The sequence below is a fragment of the Rissa tridactyla genome, chromosome 3, assembly GCF_028500815.1.
Source record: "Rissa tridactyla isolate bRisTri1 chromosome 3, bRisTri1.patW.cur.20221130, whole genome shotgun sequence".
Lineage (NCBI taxonomy): Eukaryota > Metazoa > Chordata > Aves > Charadriiformes > Laridae > Rissa > Rissa tridactyla.
The window spans coordinates 88,930,177-88,950,219 of NC_071468.1; the positions used below are offsets into that span (position 1 = coordinate 88,930,177).

Consider the following 20,043-nt stretch of genomic DNA (forward strand, 5'->3'; position numbering starts at 1 on the left):
CATACTCAATTGTAGGATGGAACTTTCTTTTCGGTAATCTGTTTTGAAAGCCATGAAATAGTCGATAGCAAATGTTAATCTCTCAAGATGTGTGAACCCTCTAAAAAAAAACAACCACCGTGGACCCGGTTTGCATGGTGTTGACCTGAATAAGGGGATAATGTGTTTAAGCAGCTTATTCATTCTTCAGCGCCCTTTGGAAAGGGAGCGGTCCCACAATGGTTTGCCACTCAGGGCTCAGACATGACCACTGTTCTTTTCACTTGCTGAATGTTTCATTCTTTTGTCTCTGCCCTGGGTTTCTTCATACGTTGTTCCAAACAGGACTATAAAGGAACTTTTTGGGGCTATTTCTTGTCGAACTGTAACGTTTGTGAAGCAGAATGCACTGAGCTGTAAAGGAATTTTGAACTCTGGGTATATAGCTGGCCAAGCTTTTCATCAAAGATGTGTTGCTGAATTAATTGTCTCTGCTTGCGAAACTTCCCAGGCTGGAAGTTTAAACGTACCCCAGAAACATTGTATTAATGGTTTTAAATATTCCACATTAAATTTTGGCATCAAAGATATGTGAATAAAATCGTATAGAGGTCTTATAAATGGAGCTGTTTTGGAGTTCTGAGTTTCAATGTTGGCTATAGATTTAAATGCTCAAAGACATTAAGGATGCAGAAGTCACAAAAGGAGTATAAGAGCCTACGTTTCAAGGCAGACCCGTGTCTTGTTTAGCACTTTTTAAACAGCATAACTGTGAATGCCTATTTCTCTTGAACTTTCACAGAATCACTGCCCAACATAAGCTGGCTTCTTGAAGGAATCAGCGTGACTCGGTCTGGCTGCAAGTGGTTTTGGAAATACGTCTTCAGAATTTAAAAAATAAAGGGACCAAAGATAAATATACATATCTTTTTCACTTCAGACATTGTTTTACAAAATGAGAACACAGACTGATTTTTTTTTTAATAAAAATCTTGCAGAAGTACATTAAAAGAGCAAATCAATTTGGGAAGAAGAGTTATGGGAGTTGGAAGGGGGATAGGTTGCTTACACTGAATTGGACCGTGGAGTGTGCAATATGCTTGCACAGGGCACAGAGTAGCAGAAGCCTGCTGGCATGGACAGCTGCGGTAGCGGGATTTTAGAAATGTTATTACTGTTTCTGAGTTCTACCGCGATGCTCCTGACGGAGGCTCCTGCCGCTTGCCAGTTCTGCTTTCCAACCTCACGTGCTTGGTCTGGTGGGAAGCATGAGGCAACTCCCATGGGGTTTCCAAACTTGTCTTAAGATTTCACATTGCTAAACAGTTTATCTGCAATTCCCGTGAATTTATCTCCCAGAGAAATAAAATTATCCTTGACTTGTCAGATTTTCCGGAGGTCATTTTAAATAACTAGGCAAACTCAAAATAGAAAAAAAAATAATTCCAGAAATAGTTCTTGACTACAAAATTGGAAACAATTATATAAAAAAAAGAAGAGCATACAAAAGAGAAAATTACTTTGGAAGGTACCTGACTCTTGCCAGTTTTTCCTGCAGTATCTGGAACAGGTACATAATTATGATTTTTATTTTGCTGCTAGAATACCTGGAATAATGTAAATACACAGGTAAAATTATTTCAGCCAAAAAATATGTTAATTAAACATGAATGCTACACAGAATTGCTGAAGGGAACAAATAAAATGCTTACAATGTAATGACTTCACTTTCATTTACAAAGTAATTTTAATTTTGAACTTTATTTGTTCTCCAAACAGTTGAACTAACAAATTCTGAAAATCTGTAAGTAATGTATTAGAAATAGTTTGTTTCAAAATGCTGACGAATTTAGCAACAATTTTAGAAAAATCTGCTTTTAATCCTGCTGAATTTTTGTATTGATTTTTTAAACATTCTAATCTGATATCTTTAATTTTTTATGGAAGCGGAGAGAAAAGTGAGGGAGAGACAAACAGCCCTGTCTGTAGGTCTGCATCAGGGTACTCCTGGGGGAGGCAGAACACCACCAAAGGCTTTAAAGTTTCTCGCTGATTCAAATCAGTCTCCAAGTGGGGCTTGTGACCCAAAGGATTTTTCAGTTCTACAACATAGAAAGGCTGTGAAGGGAATCGAGGCACTTTTCTAAAATACAGAAATCAGATTTCTGATTCCCAGCCTGAAACAGGCTGAACAAGCTTTCCAGCCTTGTTACTTTGTGTTGTATGTTGAAGGCTCTCTCCTGGAAGGAGCGGTGGTCTGTATTTTTCTTTATGTTGTTTTCCTAATACAAGCTGGTGTACAATTTTCTGCAACTGTGTTGGTTTTACAGATTGTTTTTGGATGAAAAATGTTTAGTCAAGCTCCTGACCGATCCTGCAAGCTGTTTGGGCATGTGTGGGAGGATCGCACACTAGATACAGCAGAGAAATTAGCTTATTCATTTTCAGAGGCTTGTGAAAAATAATAGCAAAGAGTGTCTTTATAGGAAACTTCCTGGGAGAGACAGTGAAAATATTAAGACTGGGGAATTGCTGTAGCTGGAGTGAATTATTAAAAGTGGTTGCAAAACACTTTGAACACCTTTAGTAATTTCCAAGTTATAATTTGGAAATAATCAGACCAAAACAAGACCTTCTAGTAGCTTGGAAGGAAAAGGTCAAAGGCTTGGTTATGTTTTGGCATATTGAGTTTTAGAAAGTAGCACATTTTCTGAATATCAGCTCGTCAACACAGTTGAAATGACGGACTCTGGGAGAGATGTGTGAAACGTGATGATAAAAGTCAAGAAAATGGCTTTTTAAAAATGTCAAAGCACGGTCAGGATGTAAAGGGAAAAGAAAAAAGTACTAACTAAAGCTTTAAAAGATACGTTTGAAACCTGACTTCCCAGAATAAACTTTTACTTTTTCACTTGGAAACAATACACTTCCTTTGAGACCAGGGTATCCCTTTTCCTTGATACAAAAGGCTGTTTCTTTAATCTCTTTGTTGCGTTTCTTCAGTCTTTATATAGTGGATAAATTGATATGTCCTTCATATGCTTGGGTTAATCCTCAAACACTGTATTGTTGTCCCCATCTTATTAGCTTAGAGTGAACTAGTGTAACTTGCTCATGTAATAGTTAAAACATTTTTTTTTAACAGGCATTGCTGAAAGATCCTTTGTATATTGGGCTGAGACACAAGAGAATCAGAGGCCAAGCCTATGATGATCTTCTTGATGAATTCATGGAAGCTGTGACTTCAAGGTATGTGATCTATCTGTGCTATTCATTGGTGAATTCCACCGTGAACTTCATCCTGGGAGAAATAAAGGTCAGTTAGCTTATGAAAGGAAGACAGAGTTGTTAGGTTTCTGATAATTTTTATTTTGCGCAGAGTACTTTACAAATTTATAACTACCTGAAATACTTGCCTTTAATATTGCAGTTTTATGAATTCACTGCAGGAGTGGTAAAACTCATCTTGAGATGAGAGAATCAGTTTTTCAAACTCCTTTTTCGAGATTTGGATTGTTAAGTATTTGCCTAATAATTTTCTATGCCTAGTGCTGTGCCTATGTGATTTTCTCTGTCTGTGATTCCATATGTGAGATGTCAGCAGCCTGAAAGAAGCTACCATACTTGGCAACCCCTGCCTCTGCCCCACCAAAACCATGGCAGGACTAAGCTTTCAATGTTTTGGTTTTAAATGTCATGGTATGGATCTATACCAAGTCAACTCTTTTCTCTGGCTTCTTTTTTCCTATACAGAAAGTAGTTAAATTTATTATTAGACCATGATGAATAAAATAGTTTGTCTCACGTGTCAAATAACACATTTGCTCATATTTTCCTTGTTTGTTAAAATGTTTGGAGTTCTAGCCCTGCATCCAATGTGCATACCTAAAATAGCCCAACTGCCAAGATCCTTAGCAGAATGTGTTTTCTGCATCTGCATCCCAAAGCAGGGGCCGAGCTGTGGGACCTGGAAATACTTTCCAGCTCCTCAGTCTTTGCTTGTATCCCATCTGTGTTTTGACTCCATGTTGGGACCTTACCTGGATGTGCACCACCTCTGTTCTTCCTGCCCTGGTTCCTGTGCAAAAGAAACTTGGGCAAGTAGGTAGGATTAATTTTCATGCCTGAAGCACATATTCCTTCATGTATTACTGTAGTCTTCCCCTCACGCCCATTTGGCTGACACTCCGTTGTATGGAAGTTGCTGGTTTGGCTCTACCCTGTAACGTGTTTGCTTCTCTTCTGAGTATTCCCTTTCAGATAAAATCGATGCATTTTCACCTTCCTAATAGAAGGCTCAGAGCCTTAGAGATTGTTCTGTGGACGACGTTTTGAGAGTCTCTTAATGCATTCCCTAACTCACCCTTTCTTTAAAATGAACCGCATTTCTTCATGTATGAGGTTCAACAAGGCCAACTGACAGGTCCTGCACTTGGGTAACAACCACCCCATGCAGCGCTACAGGCCTGGGGAAGAGCGGCTGGAGAGCTGCCCAGTGGAAAAGGACCTGGGGGTGTTGGTCAACTGACAGCTGAATATGAGCCAGCAGTGTGCCCAGGTGGCCAAGGCGGCCAACAGCATCCTGGCGTGTATCAGGAACAGTGTGTCCAGCAGGACCAGGGAAGTGACTGTCCCCCTGTACTCGGCACTGGTGAGGCCCCACCTCGAGTGCTGTGTCCAGTTTTGGGCCCCTCACTACAGGAAAGACACTGAGGTGCTGGAGCGGGTCCAGAGAAGGGCAACGAAGCCCTCGATTCTATACAGAAGGAAATCATCACAGTCAAGCTGAAGATTATGTCAATAATGTTTGAAGGTCTGGTTGACACACTCTTTTTATTTAAACATTTTTAAAACTATAATTTTGAGCAATTTTGAGCAATTTGTGTTTGCTTGACCTTCTGAAAGATCACTTTATTCTCAGCTAAATCTGTCATGGTCTACAATGGTGTTATTTATTCCATGTTTAAAGTGGAGCATTTACAAATTATAATTCAAACTTTGCATGGTTTACTTGTGAATTGTTTTGGCTGTAGTGTGACCTTTATATTGATTATGATACTCCTTTGCTAAGGTGAGGGGAAAAGTGATGTAGTTAAGTCAAAATCAAGTCCATTTGCTCAGCAATGTCATATGTTCCTAAATGCAAATTTGTGTTTAGCATGCTGCTGGCAGACTCCCCACTTGCAGCTGATTCTGGTGTGGTGAGTCTGACTGTTAAAGATGCAGGTCATGACTTGCTTTATTGTGTATTCCTTTCCCTTGCCAGCCATTGTGGTGATCCAGGTAATTGTATATTTTGGTTAAGTTCTAGTTATCCTTGTGAAAGTTTCTCTTACGTTTTTCCTCTTTTCACTTTTCTTAGCCTTCTGCTGGCTGTTTCACAGAGGGAGTATTTGATTTGCCGATCTTAGATGCATGTTTGGTCTGTTACATTTTAGGTTAGTCGTAGTTATTGTTAGTTACTGCCATGGTACTCGAGAAGAGGCTTTCTTATTTAGCAATGCCTAATCAGTTCTGAGAATGGGAGAAGTTCTGGGGAAATCTGTTGTGTTTTCAGTACCACCGAGTATTATTCTCCAAGACATACATAACCATGAACATCACAAAGCACAAGGCTATCATGTATTTTTAAGAAGCCAAATCTAAAGACAGGCTTTTAAGGTGATGACAAATATTTTCAAGAGAAAAGACATCGAGTTGGAAAACTATGCTAAATGCCTGTTTTGGATATTTTCACCTTCTTAGTTCTCCAGAGGAGCCAAATGCTAATCGAAGTGGGAGCCAGGTTTTAGCAGCACTGCCTGGGAGCAAACCGGAGTAAGCAGCTGTACAGGGCAGCGTGCTTTGTGCAGGCTTTTCATTGGCTTCCAGGGAAACTTCCTAGACATGCACATCATCTTGACTGATTGCTAAATTTTGAAAATCTAGATTTTTATAAGCTGATGCAGCATCATTTATAATGTTTCATGTTGGAATGTCACCTTTATACAGTAAATGTCATGATGCATAATAAAGAAAATGCTTTATAAAAAAGTGTGTCACATGAAGGTATAGTTTCATCAACTACAATACTTTCCTCTTCTCAGCTTCCACTGCTATTCACCCCCAAAAAGTTCTTCTTATGAAACAAAATTATTTATGAAAGACTCGGGATTTAAAAAAACCCCACAACTTAAGTCATCCATTACGAAAAGATCCTGGTACATTATCCAGTGTGCTATCATGGCAGAATGGAACTAGTACAATGTAATTTTTTCCAGATGTGGAAAGGCAGAAGCATATGGAAAGTATCTGGATTTCTGTTGACATAAATCCAGTGAACAGCTTTTATTTATTTACGTATGTATACATTTATCTGTTTACTTATTTATTACTAGTGCCAGCAGCTACCCTCTCTGAGGGCAGGTGTTATAATTTCTCTGGACATTACCAGGTGTTTCTTGCTTTTGTGTCGGTGCAGTAATTTAGTGGAACAGGACTATTCTAAATAGAAGGAATGTTTTATAACATGAGAAAAAAATGGCCAGTTATCTTCATCACTGAAGAACGTAAATCAGACTGGAATTCAGAAATGTTTGTTAAGTTTCTGCCCTATGGAGAAATGGGCCATAAAACATTTTATACAGAGAAGTAAATTTTTCCAAATGACATGTAGTTCTTAAATTTCTATGTTTACAGAGGAAACTCTGAGAGGAGGGATTGCTAAACAAGACTTTGGTAGCTGGGGTCGATCCACCAAGGCTCCCTGTGTAACCGGAGGAAATAACTCTATTTTTTTATTCTCCTCCCTATTTCTTCCCTACTTGCCTACTATGATGCAAAGGGAAATATATCAATGGCCAAGAGGTATTCATGTACAACAGTGAAGGCATTATGGAAACACTTGAGGGGAAAATATGTAGAACGGAGATGGAACAAGAAATGAAGGGAGAGGAAAAACACACCTTTTTAATAGCAGGGTCTTAACTTTCCTTGTCTGATGCAAAATGTAGATTTAAAGGGTCTGGAAAATTTTTCCTTATTGTGAAGGAGACTTCCTTTTCACAAATCTGGTAAAAAAAATAACTCCTCCTTGAATCCCTCAAAAAAAGACCAGAGTAGGGAGAAACAGCATCCTACCAGCTTGCTTTCTGCTGCAGACCATCCCCAATAGAAGGCCCTGTGCACTGGGGAGGGACAATTCAGACTTGCACCTCTGCTCTGTGAACAGATATGAAACTTTTCGAAAATGGAATGAATCTGGTGTAATTTCTGTAGGTTATTTCCTTAGCCACTTACCGGCAACCCCAAAGGGTTGGGTGGGATTATTATTCTGTTATAAGCTAAACTCCATGCATTTGTGATGTGTAAAAGCAACCCTATATCACTTAAATTATCTTTCTGTGCGTGTATGATGGTGAGTTTTCAGTTTCATTTCAAGATACAAATAATAGTGGTGGACCCTTGAAAAATAATATCATGTGTCGTTTATGTTCTCTTCTGTAATCATATTTTAATTAAATCCTTCCCCACTCTTTTTATATGTTGTGCTTTTCTCAAGTTTGTGAGCTATAAACCAAGCTGCTGACAATTGTAATTCAGTATGTTCTGTGCTAAATTACCATGATGTAGTCATTATTCCTCATTTGCCTGATTACATTATTCGCAGATGGTAGCAGGGTTTCATTTCACATCGTGTGTTACTTTAAAACAGTATTTTATGGTAAGTATGGTTTATCTAACTTTGGGAACAACTGTAAGAGTTATATATCCACAAAATAAAAATACACAAATATTTTAATAGATGTTTTCATTTAGTAGATTACATTAGAATATAATTCAATTTGTGAATAACTTAATTAATTCAAACAGCCCTTACTTTTGGCAAGAGAACATACTGGCAAGTCAACATAAAAGGTGCTTATAGCTATGCATCATTAAGGAAGTGGTCGGACCACACAATGGTTCTGACAGAATGTTCAAGCACAGATTGTGCATACAAGAACATTGGTGCCTCTATCCTTTTCTGCACTGTAGTGGTGCAAGACCAAGACTTCTATCATGCCTGTACGTTCCCATATTGTTCAAGTTAAAAGTGGCTGTCAGAAAGCGTGCAGGAAGAAATACTGCTGCAACAACTCCCTCCTATGGCAAACTTGGTGAAGATATTTCTGTTTAGAGATTTTGTCCCTCAGTGGGACTTAGGCCCTTTGAGGCAATTTTTCAACTCTATGACTACCTGTTCCTTCCACCATTCAGTGAACATTACCTTCCTAGTGGAGATCACTGTGGACAGCAGGATAGGAGAAAGGTGGGCCCTTGGGCAGAAGCCCATACACTGCCTTGACTACAGTTACAATTGTTCTTTGGACCTAGCCTCAGTTCCTTCCCGAGGAACTGTGGTTACATCCAAGGTTCATTTCCAGTCATTGATGGGTTTGTGTTCTTCCTGAAACTGCCTGGTCCCAGAGCTCAGGCTTGCTTGGCTACCTAAACCCCCAGGTGGACTTTGCTTTTATGCTGACAGGGTAAAACCATTCAGGAGGATTCTTAGGTTGTTTGCCTATTAAGAAAGGCCCTAAAACTCAAAAACATTGTGGCTTTAAAACAGTGACTGTTGCTTTGGATAGTGGAGAGTGTTGTGGAAGAGGACAACTCAGACAGTTTGATAAGCAGCATGAATTTTTTATCCTAGTTCAAGCTGCTGTGATGGTTTGCCTGAGGAAAATCTTCAAATTTGGTGATTAACCATGATGACATGTAATTATTAACAATTTAAATTTTCAACAGATGGTGCCACCTCTAGGAATTTTTTTAAGGAACCCTGAACCCTTCCCCAGGCCATAGTGCTTAGTGGGGTACCCTAATTGGAATGGTCCTCACCTGCCTATGTAGGGGAAAAATAATTTAGCTGTAGTATGTTCTTTGAGATGGGATGCTTGTGTGCACGTTGGCTGCTCCTTCAGTTCCCAAATCCAGGGAACTCTGAGATGGAGGAAGGAAGACTGGGTAGAAAGCATCTACTTCTGTATATTCCATTAGGTAAGGGGGAGCAGGTTAATTAATTCATCCTCAGTACGAATATTCCTTATAAAAAATACATCACAGAAAGAAGAATGTAGATAAGCCAATCATTCTTTTTATTTGGTGCCTTGTACCACTCTTCTTCCCTTTCATGCTGGTTCATTTGGTGGTATCGTTCTAAAGATTCAATTTCTAGGCAGTGGTGGTTTGATACTCCTGGACAAAACCAGCCCACTCTGACCTCCTGCAGCACAAAATCTGAATTCTGCTTCCTTCTTTTAAAACCTCAGTTTAAAGCTGTCTTCTGTCTTGCCATAATCTACATTTCCAGAGTTTGTGTCCCGCTTTCTTAACACCAAATTCTACCATGAAATTTTGTGCTGCTCCTTCTCTCTGGACTTAGAACTGCAGAAACGTGTGACTTATAACTATTTTATCTACCTTCACATTTTTCCTTACAATTAATTTGTAGTTTCATTACCTGGAACTTGAAAACAGATGGCAGATGTTGCTTGATCGACTAAGTTTCCCCAGCTAACTTAAGAAAATGTATATATCTTACTTCTAGTAGGGTGCTTTCTATCTGTCTCTCAATAGCTTTTGTTTCTGTTCCGTCTCTGGGCCTGTCACTTTTACAGCTTAACACAATGGAGATCAGCTTGATTAAGATTTTTTTTTTGTTTGCCTCTATTGTATAAATAGCCAATAACAACACATTTTGCCTAAAAAGAGGACTCTTGTCACAGGAGAAGCACTCGTCATTTCCCAAAAGGGAATATTCTGTGCAGAAGCTCTGAGTCCTCTTCCATCAATGTCCTTGGCAAGGGAAGGGCCTATGCTTTGTCATCTGAAATGACACTCAGCTCACACAGCGATATATGTCATCTGAAGTTTTTATAATGCAATTACAAGGTCTTTCTGAATCTTCTTGCAATGCTATTTTCTGCTGCCAAATAATCTGGTTAGTTGCTCAGATGATATACATCTGTCCTGTGCTGCCTAATGCCCAAGCTTCAAGCCTTTGGCAGTGGAAGCTCAGGGAGATTTGCAGTTGAAAGTATTAGAGGGGTTTCTTTACCTTTAAATACACTAAAAGTAAAATAAAACTATGCTAATGAATAGTATTGCAGTTGTAAAATCTGGCATGGAAAAGATAGAAAATCTGAATTTCAGACCAGTCTTATGTGCACGTGAGCTATGTGTTTGTTCATGGCATCATCTTTTACTAGGCTTTGCCTAGAGCCTCGCTTGACTCAGTTTCCAGAATGGGCAGAGCAGAAGGAGTAGACTTGGAGTTACACTGGCAGCCGTCCCTCTGGCAGATGATCTTTTGGTGATTTTGTGACTGGTAACTTTTGACAGCTTTGAAGCATATTCATTTTGTGATTCATTTGAAAACTTGTTCTATCTAGGAAAAAGAAAAATCAGTGCCACAGGCCAAGTTAAATTATATCTGATGGCTGGAAATGTTACAAATGCAGGCTTCACAAACTTTTCAGACACAGTAAGTGGCATAAGGAAAAGTGAATCTGTCAGTGAAGCAAAATCACAGCAGGATAGACAGACCCTAATCACGTCGAGTTTATTTGTAGAGAGTCCTGTTATTGTTTGTAATGCGAGACCTTAGGGAGATTCTTAGCAAAGATGAGCAGAGGAGCCTTGAAGAAATAAAACCTCATTCATTCCATAAAGAAAACAAAAAGTAATGAGATCCTCAAACACAGTACCGAGGGCGAAGGGTATTGTTTTGTTTTTGTGGGACAATAGATAGAGTGGGGGAATATTTTTAGTATTTTTAATATGCCTCTTGTACCAAAACTGACTTTGGAGCTCAGAATTGGATGTATCCATGTTCTAATAATGCTCAGCTATGTCCCAGACTTGCTGCAGTCATTCAAAACCCAACAAATGAAGAACACGCTGTTCTCAGCCTTTTCTTCTCCAAACTATTTTAAGGAGGGATTTTTCAAATGGAAAAGGCCTGGGTAATCTCAGTTACTTTCCTTCCTCTTTTATAGCTCCAGCAAATGGTGGGCAGGATTCTCAACAGAAGTTAGCTTGTGCAACTGTATTGTAAATGTAGTGAATGTTGATTTATTTGAATAATTTGTGCGAATGTAATATTTTAACAGGGTTTATACTGTTGTTACAGAAGTATAGTAGTTTTCCAGGCTGTCAGGAACAGCAGTTCCTTAATTTATTTTTTTCCTTTGGAAACTCTAATAAAGTAAAATATGAAATTTTTGGCTGCGGTTCACATCAGAATGTAATAAGATATCTGTCCCTCTTATCCCAGCTATGTCTTTCTCCCATTACAAGTCAAGAATTATGTCTACCTAGATTTTAACTCTCAGGAAAACTTCCATTCGCTGTCAGTCTGGCTAGTGAGATTGGGTACCTCAGCGCTTCATCCTCCCCTGGTCCTTTACCCCTGCCAGACAGTGACACTACTGTGCTTTACTCAGAGCATCCCACCTGAACTGCACCTGCTCCCACCTGAGATTCCTGATCTGTGGCAGCAGATCAGCCCGTGCCCGTGGGTGCCTCTGCTGCAGCTCACAGGCTGGGGCTGCAGGACACCAACCGCAGTAGCCTGAGATTTAATGGTAAAATGAAGCCCTGCTGTGGGAGGGCAGAAGGCGGCAGATACGGCTGAGGTCAGAGTCAGTGCTGTCCTCCTGGACTGACCTAGATGTCCTACCTTGCCCAAACCAATCCTGCCCTGCTTGAGAGCCTGGACCCACCGAGGGCCATGGTCGTCTCCCATCTAGGAAAGATTTAGATCTCTCATTTCCCTGCACCCTCTGAGGCATATGTGCCAGTTACAAGAAGTTTTTAACATATGGCTTGTTGACCACCCCGGGTAGCTGACGTAGATCAAACAGCTGGTAGTCTGAATTTACTGATCTCCTGCTTGAGTACAACTTTTAGAGTTCAATCTGCTTGTTACTGTCAAAGAGTAGGCATCACAGGGGTAAGAAGGAAACTTGGATATTGCAAGCCTGCCCAGACTCCTGAGACTGCAGATATTTTTCTCCATTGTGCTTCACGATAGAAAAATATTTCAGGCAGTGCAGTTTCTGTAATGCAAAACATTGATGTCAGGGTCCAGGTCAGTTCTCCTTTTAAAGGAAGCAACATTTATCAGATAAAATACAAACTACAGAACAAAAAATATTTAAGAGGGTATAGGGGATGTAGCGGAGTTGTTGCTGTAGACGCAGGGACTGGTGAGACCACTGTGTTTTAGTTAAGCACAGCTGATCCACTGCTTACAAGAGTGCATGGCTTGACTAGATCCAGAACGTCTAGGAGCTTCCTCATGAGTTTGGTGGGACCTAAAAAACACCACCACCCAAGTCTCAGTTGCTGGGAGCAATGCAATTGTGTAATCTATCATATGAGTAATTCCCTTGTTTTATGTCCGCTATGGATTATAAACATTGCTGGTGCCCAGTTGCCTACAAATAATCCATTAGGAAATATCACTGACATAACCTATTCATCATTTGGATGTCACTAACTTGTTTTGCCACCAGCTGATTTAGCAATAAAACATAATTTTTATTTTCAATTATTGACGCATCACTCTGTTAAATTTTTTGACTGGACTAAGCTAAAAATGTAATAATTCATACACCTGCCAGAGAATTAGAAACAAGTGCATGAGTGTGGTAGAAGGAAGTTATTAGAGGTGACTGGCAGATTAAATGCTTTATGGAATTTTATCTTCAGAGTCTCTATTCATTTGGCCCTGATTGTGAATAGAAATGCTGGAAAACTGTAAATCAGCAGGCATAATTTTGAAAATATAATTTTTATGTAATCTGGGCTATTACCTATTTTCTTTTTTTTTTCTTGTTTAGAATTTACAGAGAGAATAGAAATATACAGTGTTCTTAGTTATTTTAAAATGATCCCTTATCACTTGCACCGGAAGAGTAACAGGCCAATACAGGCTTTGCCAGAAAGACTGTCCTGCTTAGTTTGTTCCCAACGGAGAGTCTGTGGTACCTTCTCAGTTCCTTTCCTGATTTACTGAGTAAACCTGCATCTGTGCTGATGAAATAAATATAATCGTGACCTGCTGTTGACATTCTGTCCTGAGGCTCATGAAAAGGGATGATAGTATCGACATCTCATGTTTTTCATATGGTATCCTTTTAGATTTTGCATGCTACTGTGGTGTTTGTGTATCACTTGTTTCTGATTACATATCCTAGTGTATAGTGCATATCTGTTCATATCAAATATTTATTTCAGTCTAAGCTGCATTTGTTTCCTTACCCATCGTGGTTCACTGGTATCTCAGATACTTGCAAATTGCTCTATAATTGTATTTTTACAATGTTTTTCACCATAGTTCTACCATTTTTAACAAAATCTAGCATGAAATAATAGATACATTGTCATGGGTCTTCAGTGGATATCCTAGGACTGACCTAAATTATTTTAGATCTTTCCATACCTTAATATCAGAAGTTCTTTCTTGTAAGCATTGTCATCACAGAATTAAAAATTGATTGTGACATTTGACAAAAAACTGTACTTACGGATTAGACAAACCACAGTACTCCCAGAATTTAATTATCCATGCTCCTTGAGATTGTTGTGAGACGGAGCACTCACTGGGATCAAGACAAACAAGTTTTTGTACAGTCTTCCTGGGATATTGAGATGGAAACTTCAGTAGCTTTCCTGTCCTTCCTAGAATCTGCAGTACTAATCTTACATAGCAATATAGCCTACTGAAGTGTGGACATGTGGCACTCCTGAAAATCAGGATACTTGTCTTTTGGTGCTTAACTGTGGATTTAAATGCTGACTTCTAAAGTGGAAGTATTTAACCTTATCCTGAGATTATGGCCATATTAGTCTTTCAGCTGTGCAAACTTTGTGATATGAACTGTCTGCCAGCTGTCCCATTTGGGAAAGCATGTCAGAACTGAAATCTGGAGTTGTGTCAGTAAGTACTATCGGTTTAAAAATAACATAGAGTACCTTAAATGGAGTATTTTCTATGTCAAGAACATCCTACTTGCAGACTTTTTCTGTGTCTTTTCAGTATAATAAACATATCCCCTGTCTATTATTGCATTCTCTGTCAGTCCAGCCTCTTTATACTCCTTAAAGCTGTTGCAGAGTAAAATTTTTCCCCTTGTATACATGGGAACTACAGCATCATATGACAAAATTGGATTTAGATGTCTTCTTGGGCATAATCCAGTTGCCTAAACTTAGAGGTCCAGCGTCATTACCTATCTGGCCTCCACCTGCTGGTCCAGGTCCCTTAGTTGTCCCACATGTCCTCAGTTGTATCTGCCAGCTCTGTGCGGGTGCTGTGGATACCCTGGTGTGTCTCGGATGCCACTAGGTTCCTGTGTTTGAGCATCTATATCAAGCCCCAGTGTCTACCTGTATCTCCAGGTGCTTGAAGGCTTTCAAACACTGGCTCTGGGTGACCTTCCTAGTGTTGCACAGGAAGACTACAGCAAATAGAGGCTGTATACCCTTCCACCTATACAGCTATCCCTGACCAACTCCTCATATGGATATAATTTTGGTAAAAGTGGAGGTTGCGTGCAGGTTTTGCATTTGACTTGTTTTGAATGCTTAGAACTGCCTCTCGCCTAATCCAGCAGTCTCTCTCTACCAGTTTCATGCCAATGAGGCATGAAATGAGTTAGCTTATTTGACGGGAGTTCAAGAATGCTGCTTTTAATTGCAAGATTGCGCAGTTGATTTATTTTACTGATTCATTGTCTTTTTATTCAATCTAGAGGTAAGGAGACAGTATTTGGTATCCGCAGAATTTTTGACACTTTTTGGAAGTTCCAGGTGCACATCTTATTTCTGCATTACCGATCACTGGTGTTTATACACCACTGTAAAAATTATTAGCCTGGAAATGGCTGAAAAATGCAATACGACACTTCAGACCCACTACCATATGTAAGTGCAGTTAACTGACACTTCATTGACGCCCACGGTGGTGCCAATGCTAACAGCGTCTCAATAAATCATGTAATCTGTTTAGCTATTGTGTTTGTTTAATTACAAAACGTTCTTTGCCATTTTATAAGTGAGTTTATAGTGCCATTTATAAATATATATTTATTTGAATAACTGGATTTCTGGAGTTCCAAAGGATGCTGATTGTGTCCCCAGAAGCAGATAATAGTTATCTGGTAGGTCATCTTTATATAACTGGGGGGATATATGAGAGAAAAAAGGAACACATTTTGAAAAATAGAATGGGATTTCAGTGATTCAAAGATCTTTTTCTCCTAATCCCTTACTCTTTTATATCTTGCTTATAATTAGGGGGAACAATTCCTGACGCTCTCCCTACATTGGCTCTTGCAGAGGGAAATTCTATACTGTTTTATCTCCGGCACAGCATTGCTTTGATATTTCTCATTCTAAAAATGGGATTTAGCTTAGTACAAAACCAGAAAGTTATCTGTTTCAAACATTATACTTTGGAAACAGCGAGAGACGTATCACTTAATTGGCTAACTTTATTTCAGAATTTGGTGGATTTTACCATCAAAGTTAATCATTCATCTACTTGCTGGTCTGTAGCAAGCCTAAATGGCTACTGGAAAGAGATTGCTGGCAGGGTTTGCTGAAAATGAACTATGCAGATTTTAATAAAAAATGAGTTAAATACTGCTAGAAAAAGGCAAGCCTTCTTTCTAGAATCAGAGAAGATACTATTTCTGCAAATATTTAGTTAAATGATACTGTAAAAGTAATTTTGTTATAATTGCTTGGGTATTAATTCCTACTGCTAAAAGTAAATTCTTTTTTTTTTTCCCCTTTTTTGGAATCATTGCTCTTGCTTGGGATAGATCTCTGATCTAGAAAACATGCACAGGAGTTATTTTTCCCTTTACAAAACATATGATAGGAGCAAGCTTATTTGTGTCTGTTAGATAAAGTGAAATGTGATGATAGCTATTAATATAAGAAGTGTCTGCAAATCTGAATGCATATTGAGAAAAAATGCAATAAAAACCAGTGCTCTTTTAATAAGCCATTTGCTGCCACATATAATTAAACTTACATTGTATTAATTTTAGGTTCTGTACAAGCTTTGAAAGTGTTTAACCAGGTTATTTTTTGCCTAGATGTCATCTGGGTTTGTGGTTCCGTACTTCAGCATAGAAAACACTTGTGCAGGTCTCTGAAATACGACAATTCTCACAGTAATCTCATATCTCACATGCCTTAACAAACTATGAGAATATTCAAATTTAGCAATAATATTTAAGTCCGCTTGCTTACATATACTTCGGTCCTACATCATTAAAATTAATGGATTTTATTTATTTGATTTTTTTTCTTAGCTTCTTTTAGTACCTTGTTAGAGGTTTTGCATTTGTCAGCCCCGGAGTCGTTTGAAAATCTGTGGAGTCCAATTCTGTCATGGGGCATAATGGTCCAGACGTTTAGAGATCTTTTTACAGTAGTTTTTATTAAAAGGGCTTTGATTAATCTTTTCTTCTGAAAAAATTGATTATGACCTGAGCATGTGTTTAACTTCTGGAATACTACATTTCTCCAGTGGTATGACTGCAGTGATTTTGCTGGAAAAAAACCCCTAATTAAATCATTGATCCTCCACACTTACACCAGCTGATTTAAGAATGCCATAACAGTTACAAAGAAGTGCTCTATTAGATTTGTTAATGATTCTAAATTTGTATTAAAAAAGTGATTTTTCAGCTTAAGCCAGACTGCACAGTGTTAGGTTTGTTTTCTTTTCTTTGCCAGAAAAGTATAGAAGCTGTAAATTATATATGGAAAATATTTTTAAAGAACAGTATTTTCAGGATCAGAGAACTGAGTGCAGCTGGTTTGGTATATTTTCCAAAATCAAATTTCAAAATGGGAACCAGCTGCTCATCTATGGCTCGTAGCTAAAATGCCAGCATATGCTGGTTGTCGCACGATGGCCATTTTTGAAATAATATGTACATGAGGAATAGTGGATATGATCTTGATGCCCGATTCAGTTGCAAAGTATCCTCAGCTGGTTGCAGCACCATCTTCAAACTCTGTCCTCAAGATATCAGAGTGACTTGTTTGCAAATAATCCAAAATAAAACTAATGAGGGAATTGTGGTGTTCGGCATCCGCTGTGCCTTTTCAACAGGCTTTCTACCTGAATTAATCAAATTACTTGCAGCTGTGCTGATTGCATTAGCAGACACCACCATCTGAGCAGGTGGCTCCTGCGTGTTGATCTCTGGACGTAAGAACTGGTACCACTTTAGTTTTGTCCCAGATGCCTTCTCCTTTGAGCTCTATAGGCAGATGTGCTTTGATGCTGGTCTTTGGCACTGGAAGGAAAACTGAGATGGAAGTGGGAAGAGGCAGGATATGTGGCTTTATTGTCGTCATTGTTAATTCGCTGGGAGTGTGGGATACAGGTCTTATTTAAAAGACCTCCCTTTTCAGCAGAGGTGCTGCCAGATTGGACTGTTAATAGAAGTCAAACAGTGCATTCTTAAGGCCTTTGATTTAGACTTGGGGCCAAGTCTGTTTGGTCTGAATGCAATTTTTGTTGTTTAATAAATATCACAGGGTTTTTGTAGGGCTAAATATTATTTCATATTTTTTTCCTTAATATTAAACACAAACTTTAATAAATTGGGAAATTTTAAAAGGTAGATTTGATCAATATCAAAATATGCTGTAGCATTTTTTATTTCTTTTATTTAAAAAAATATGTTAAGTATTACAGAGGCACACTAAATTTTGTACATGAAGAATAGCAACATTACGCCATATATAAAAGAGGTTTACTTAGAATCATTTTGAGTTTGCCCAGGTCTCCAGAAAACCTTATTTTGGTTTTTATGAAGACTTCCAAAAGATGACTTTTTTTTTTTCCCCCCACAGGAAAGAAATTGCCATACTTCTTAATGAAATTTTATTCTACGATATTCCTGTTACAGTGATTTCGTAAAGAAAATCTTGTCATACTTTCCTTGAGTCAGTCCCCATATGCTCTCATTGAACTCAAAGCACCTTCTGCAAATATTCAGCATTGGTGGAAAACCTCTTCCTCCACAGGACGCATTGTAGCCATCATTCTGCTTCTCTGGGCTTTTCTTGTATTACAAAATATAAGAATAGCAAATTTTGTAATTGCAGCTATTGGTATAAAAGCATGTTTCAGAGAAAATTTGAGAGCAGAAGACAAGGAAATGGCTGCATTTCCTAGGACTCAAGTATCTGCACAAGGTATTTTTGTTTTAGAATTAGGTGCTAAAACAGGTTTTTCTACTCTGTGTTTGGGGGCAGGAGGTCAGAGAGGTTGAGAACAAGGAGTTAATATGCACTTAAGCAGTTGGAAAGGTTACTGGAGCTATAGCGTTTTCTCAGTTGAGGCTTGTTGGCAACAGGTTTAGCTTAAGGAGCAGAGGCAATGTCAAATAACAGCTTCACAGAACATGGGACAAAACAGATTCCTGACAAAGAACATAGTCTGTACTCCAAAGAAAACCGCTAAAGTAGTTTCAGCTTCAGTAAGTACTGCCACAATGTACTATATAAAGATTTTCAGTGTTATCTCATTTTTGTCACCTTGCCTTCTTTCTTTGTTAGAAATCCTACTGTGATTGGAGAAGAAAAAAAAAAAAGGAAAATCCACTTAAAACGCTTTTTTTGGCTAATAAACATAGCGATATTACTCATGGAGCTGGGGGGTTTTAGGTAATGTGCTGTGCCTTAGTAATTGTGTCACTGAAAACTATTGTTTGCATATAGGTGTTTTAATGGGGTTTCACGTGTATAATTTAACTGCACTAAACTAAGAAAGGTGATAAATATATAATCAAAATTTGAAGAGACTTTTAAACAAATGCCTGGTTCTAGAAGATGAAACTTAAAAATGAAAAATAATGAAACTGCATGGGCTTTAGGTGTTTTCCACTGCATGTCTTCTCTGGGGTTACAGAAGTGACTTTGGAGCTGTTGAATCATTCTAAGAGAAATGGCCAAGGCTAATTTGTGCTTATTCCCAGAGAAAAATGTGTTTTTTTAGAAAAGGCATCAAATTCCACTCCTGTGTCCAAGTCAAATATGGATGCATAGGTGTTTTTAACATAGGCCCAAAGCAGCTGAGTTGCCAGTGTGTGTACAAACATTGGTAAATATCTCCTTTGGATAAGAATGACTGGAATGGAAAGCAATTCCATTTTTACTGTAACTATGTTAATGAAAAACGAAAATGCGCGACATTTTGGACAGTTTTTTGTAGTACAATGTTATGAAAATAAAAGGGCCTGACTTTCTGGAGAAGCTGGAGGCAGAAAACAAGTGCTGGCCTGCTACTCACTTGTCAGTTATAAAGCAAGACAGTGCTATGAACTAATTTTGAAGTTTTGAACAGTGCTGAAGATATGAAAATAGACCTGGCTTAGATTGCTTTTATCATTGTGAAATGTCATTCAGTTTACAGCAGTCATAAACTTAACTACCACCTGTGCTAGGGACACTCTTCATTTACAGCGCCTGACGCTTGGATTCAGGTTGTGCCCGTGGTTGAAGACTGTTTAAATATCACATTTACAGGAACCTGTGTTCCTTCATTTATAATGAGCATAATGTTTGGGGGTTTTTTTTGGTTTGTTTCCCAACCCCCCCCCCCCCCCCCCCCAACTTTAGCTATTAGGTAATTAAGTCCGGCGTTGTGCTTCTCAGAGGTGTCACTTTCAGACTCTAGTGCAGGCATGACTGTTATATCCTCAAAAGGAGGATGTGATAGGACTAGAAGGGATGCTCCTCTGCTGGGCAAAATTTGATGTTTGCTTTTTCTGTGCTTTGCTTTTCTGTGTGCTGTGTGAGGGGACCACCAGTGGGTTATACTTTTTGTGCTATTAAATGATAGCTGAGATTCTTGACAGTAGGGACCACTGTGAGTGAATGAATTACACCACCGCCAAATGACTACAACTTCTATCACAGCGATGCTGGGGATTAAGAATAGTGATGGCGTCAAAAAAAAAAAATTTGCCAGATTTTGTGGATTTAAGCATTCCTCATCCA

The 20,043-nt window shown here is 38.7% G+C and overlaps 1 protein-coding gene across 1 annotated transcript in view; it reads left to right on the forward strand.

The window, feature by feature from the left end:
* Positions 1 to 20,043, forward strand: part of ME1 (malic enzyme 1) — a 202,029-nt gene that overhangs the window by 96,095 nt on the left and 85,891 nt on the right. The window contains exon 6 of the mRNA XM_054195416.1: positions 3,125 to 3,228. Coding sequence (XP_054051391.1) covers positions 3,125 to 3,228 — 104 coding nt within the window. The remainder of the gene's footprint in view (positions 1 to 3,124; positions 3,229 to 20,043) is intronic.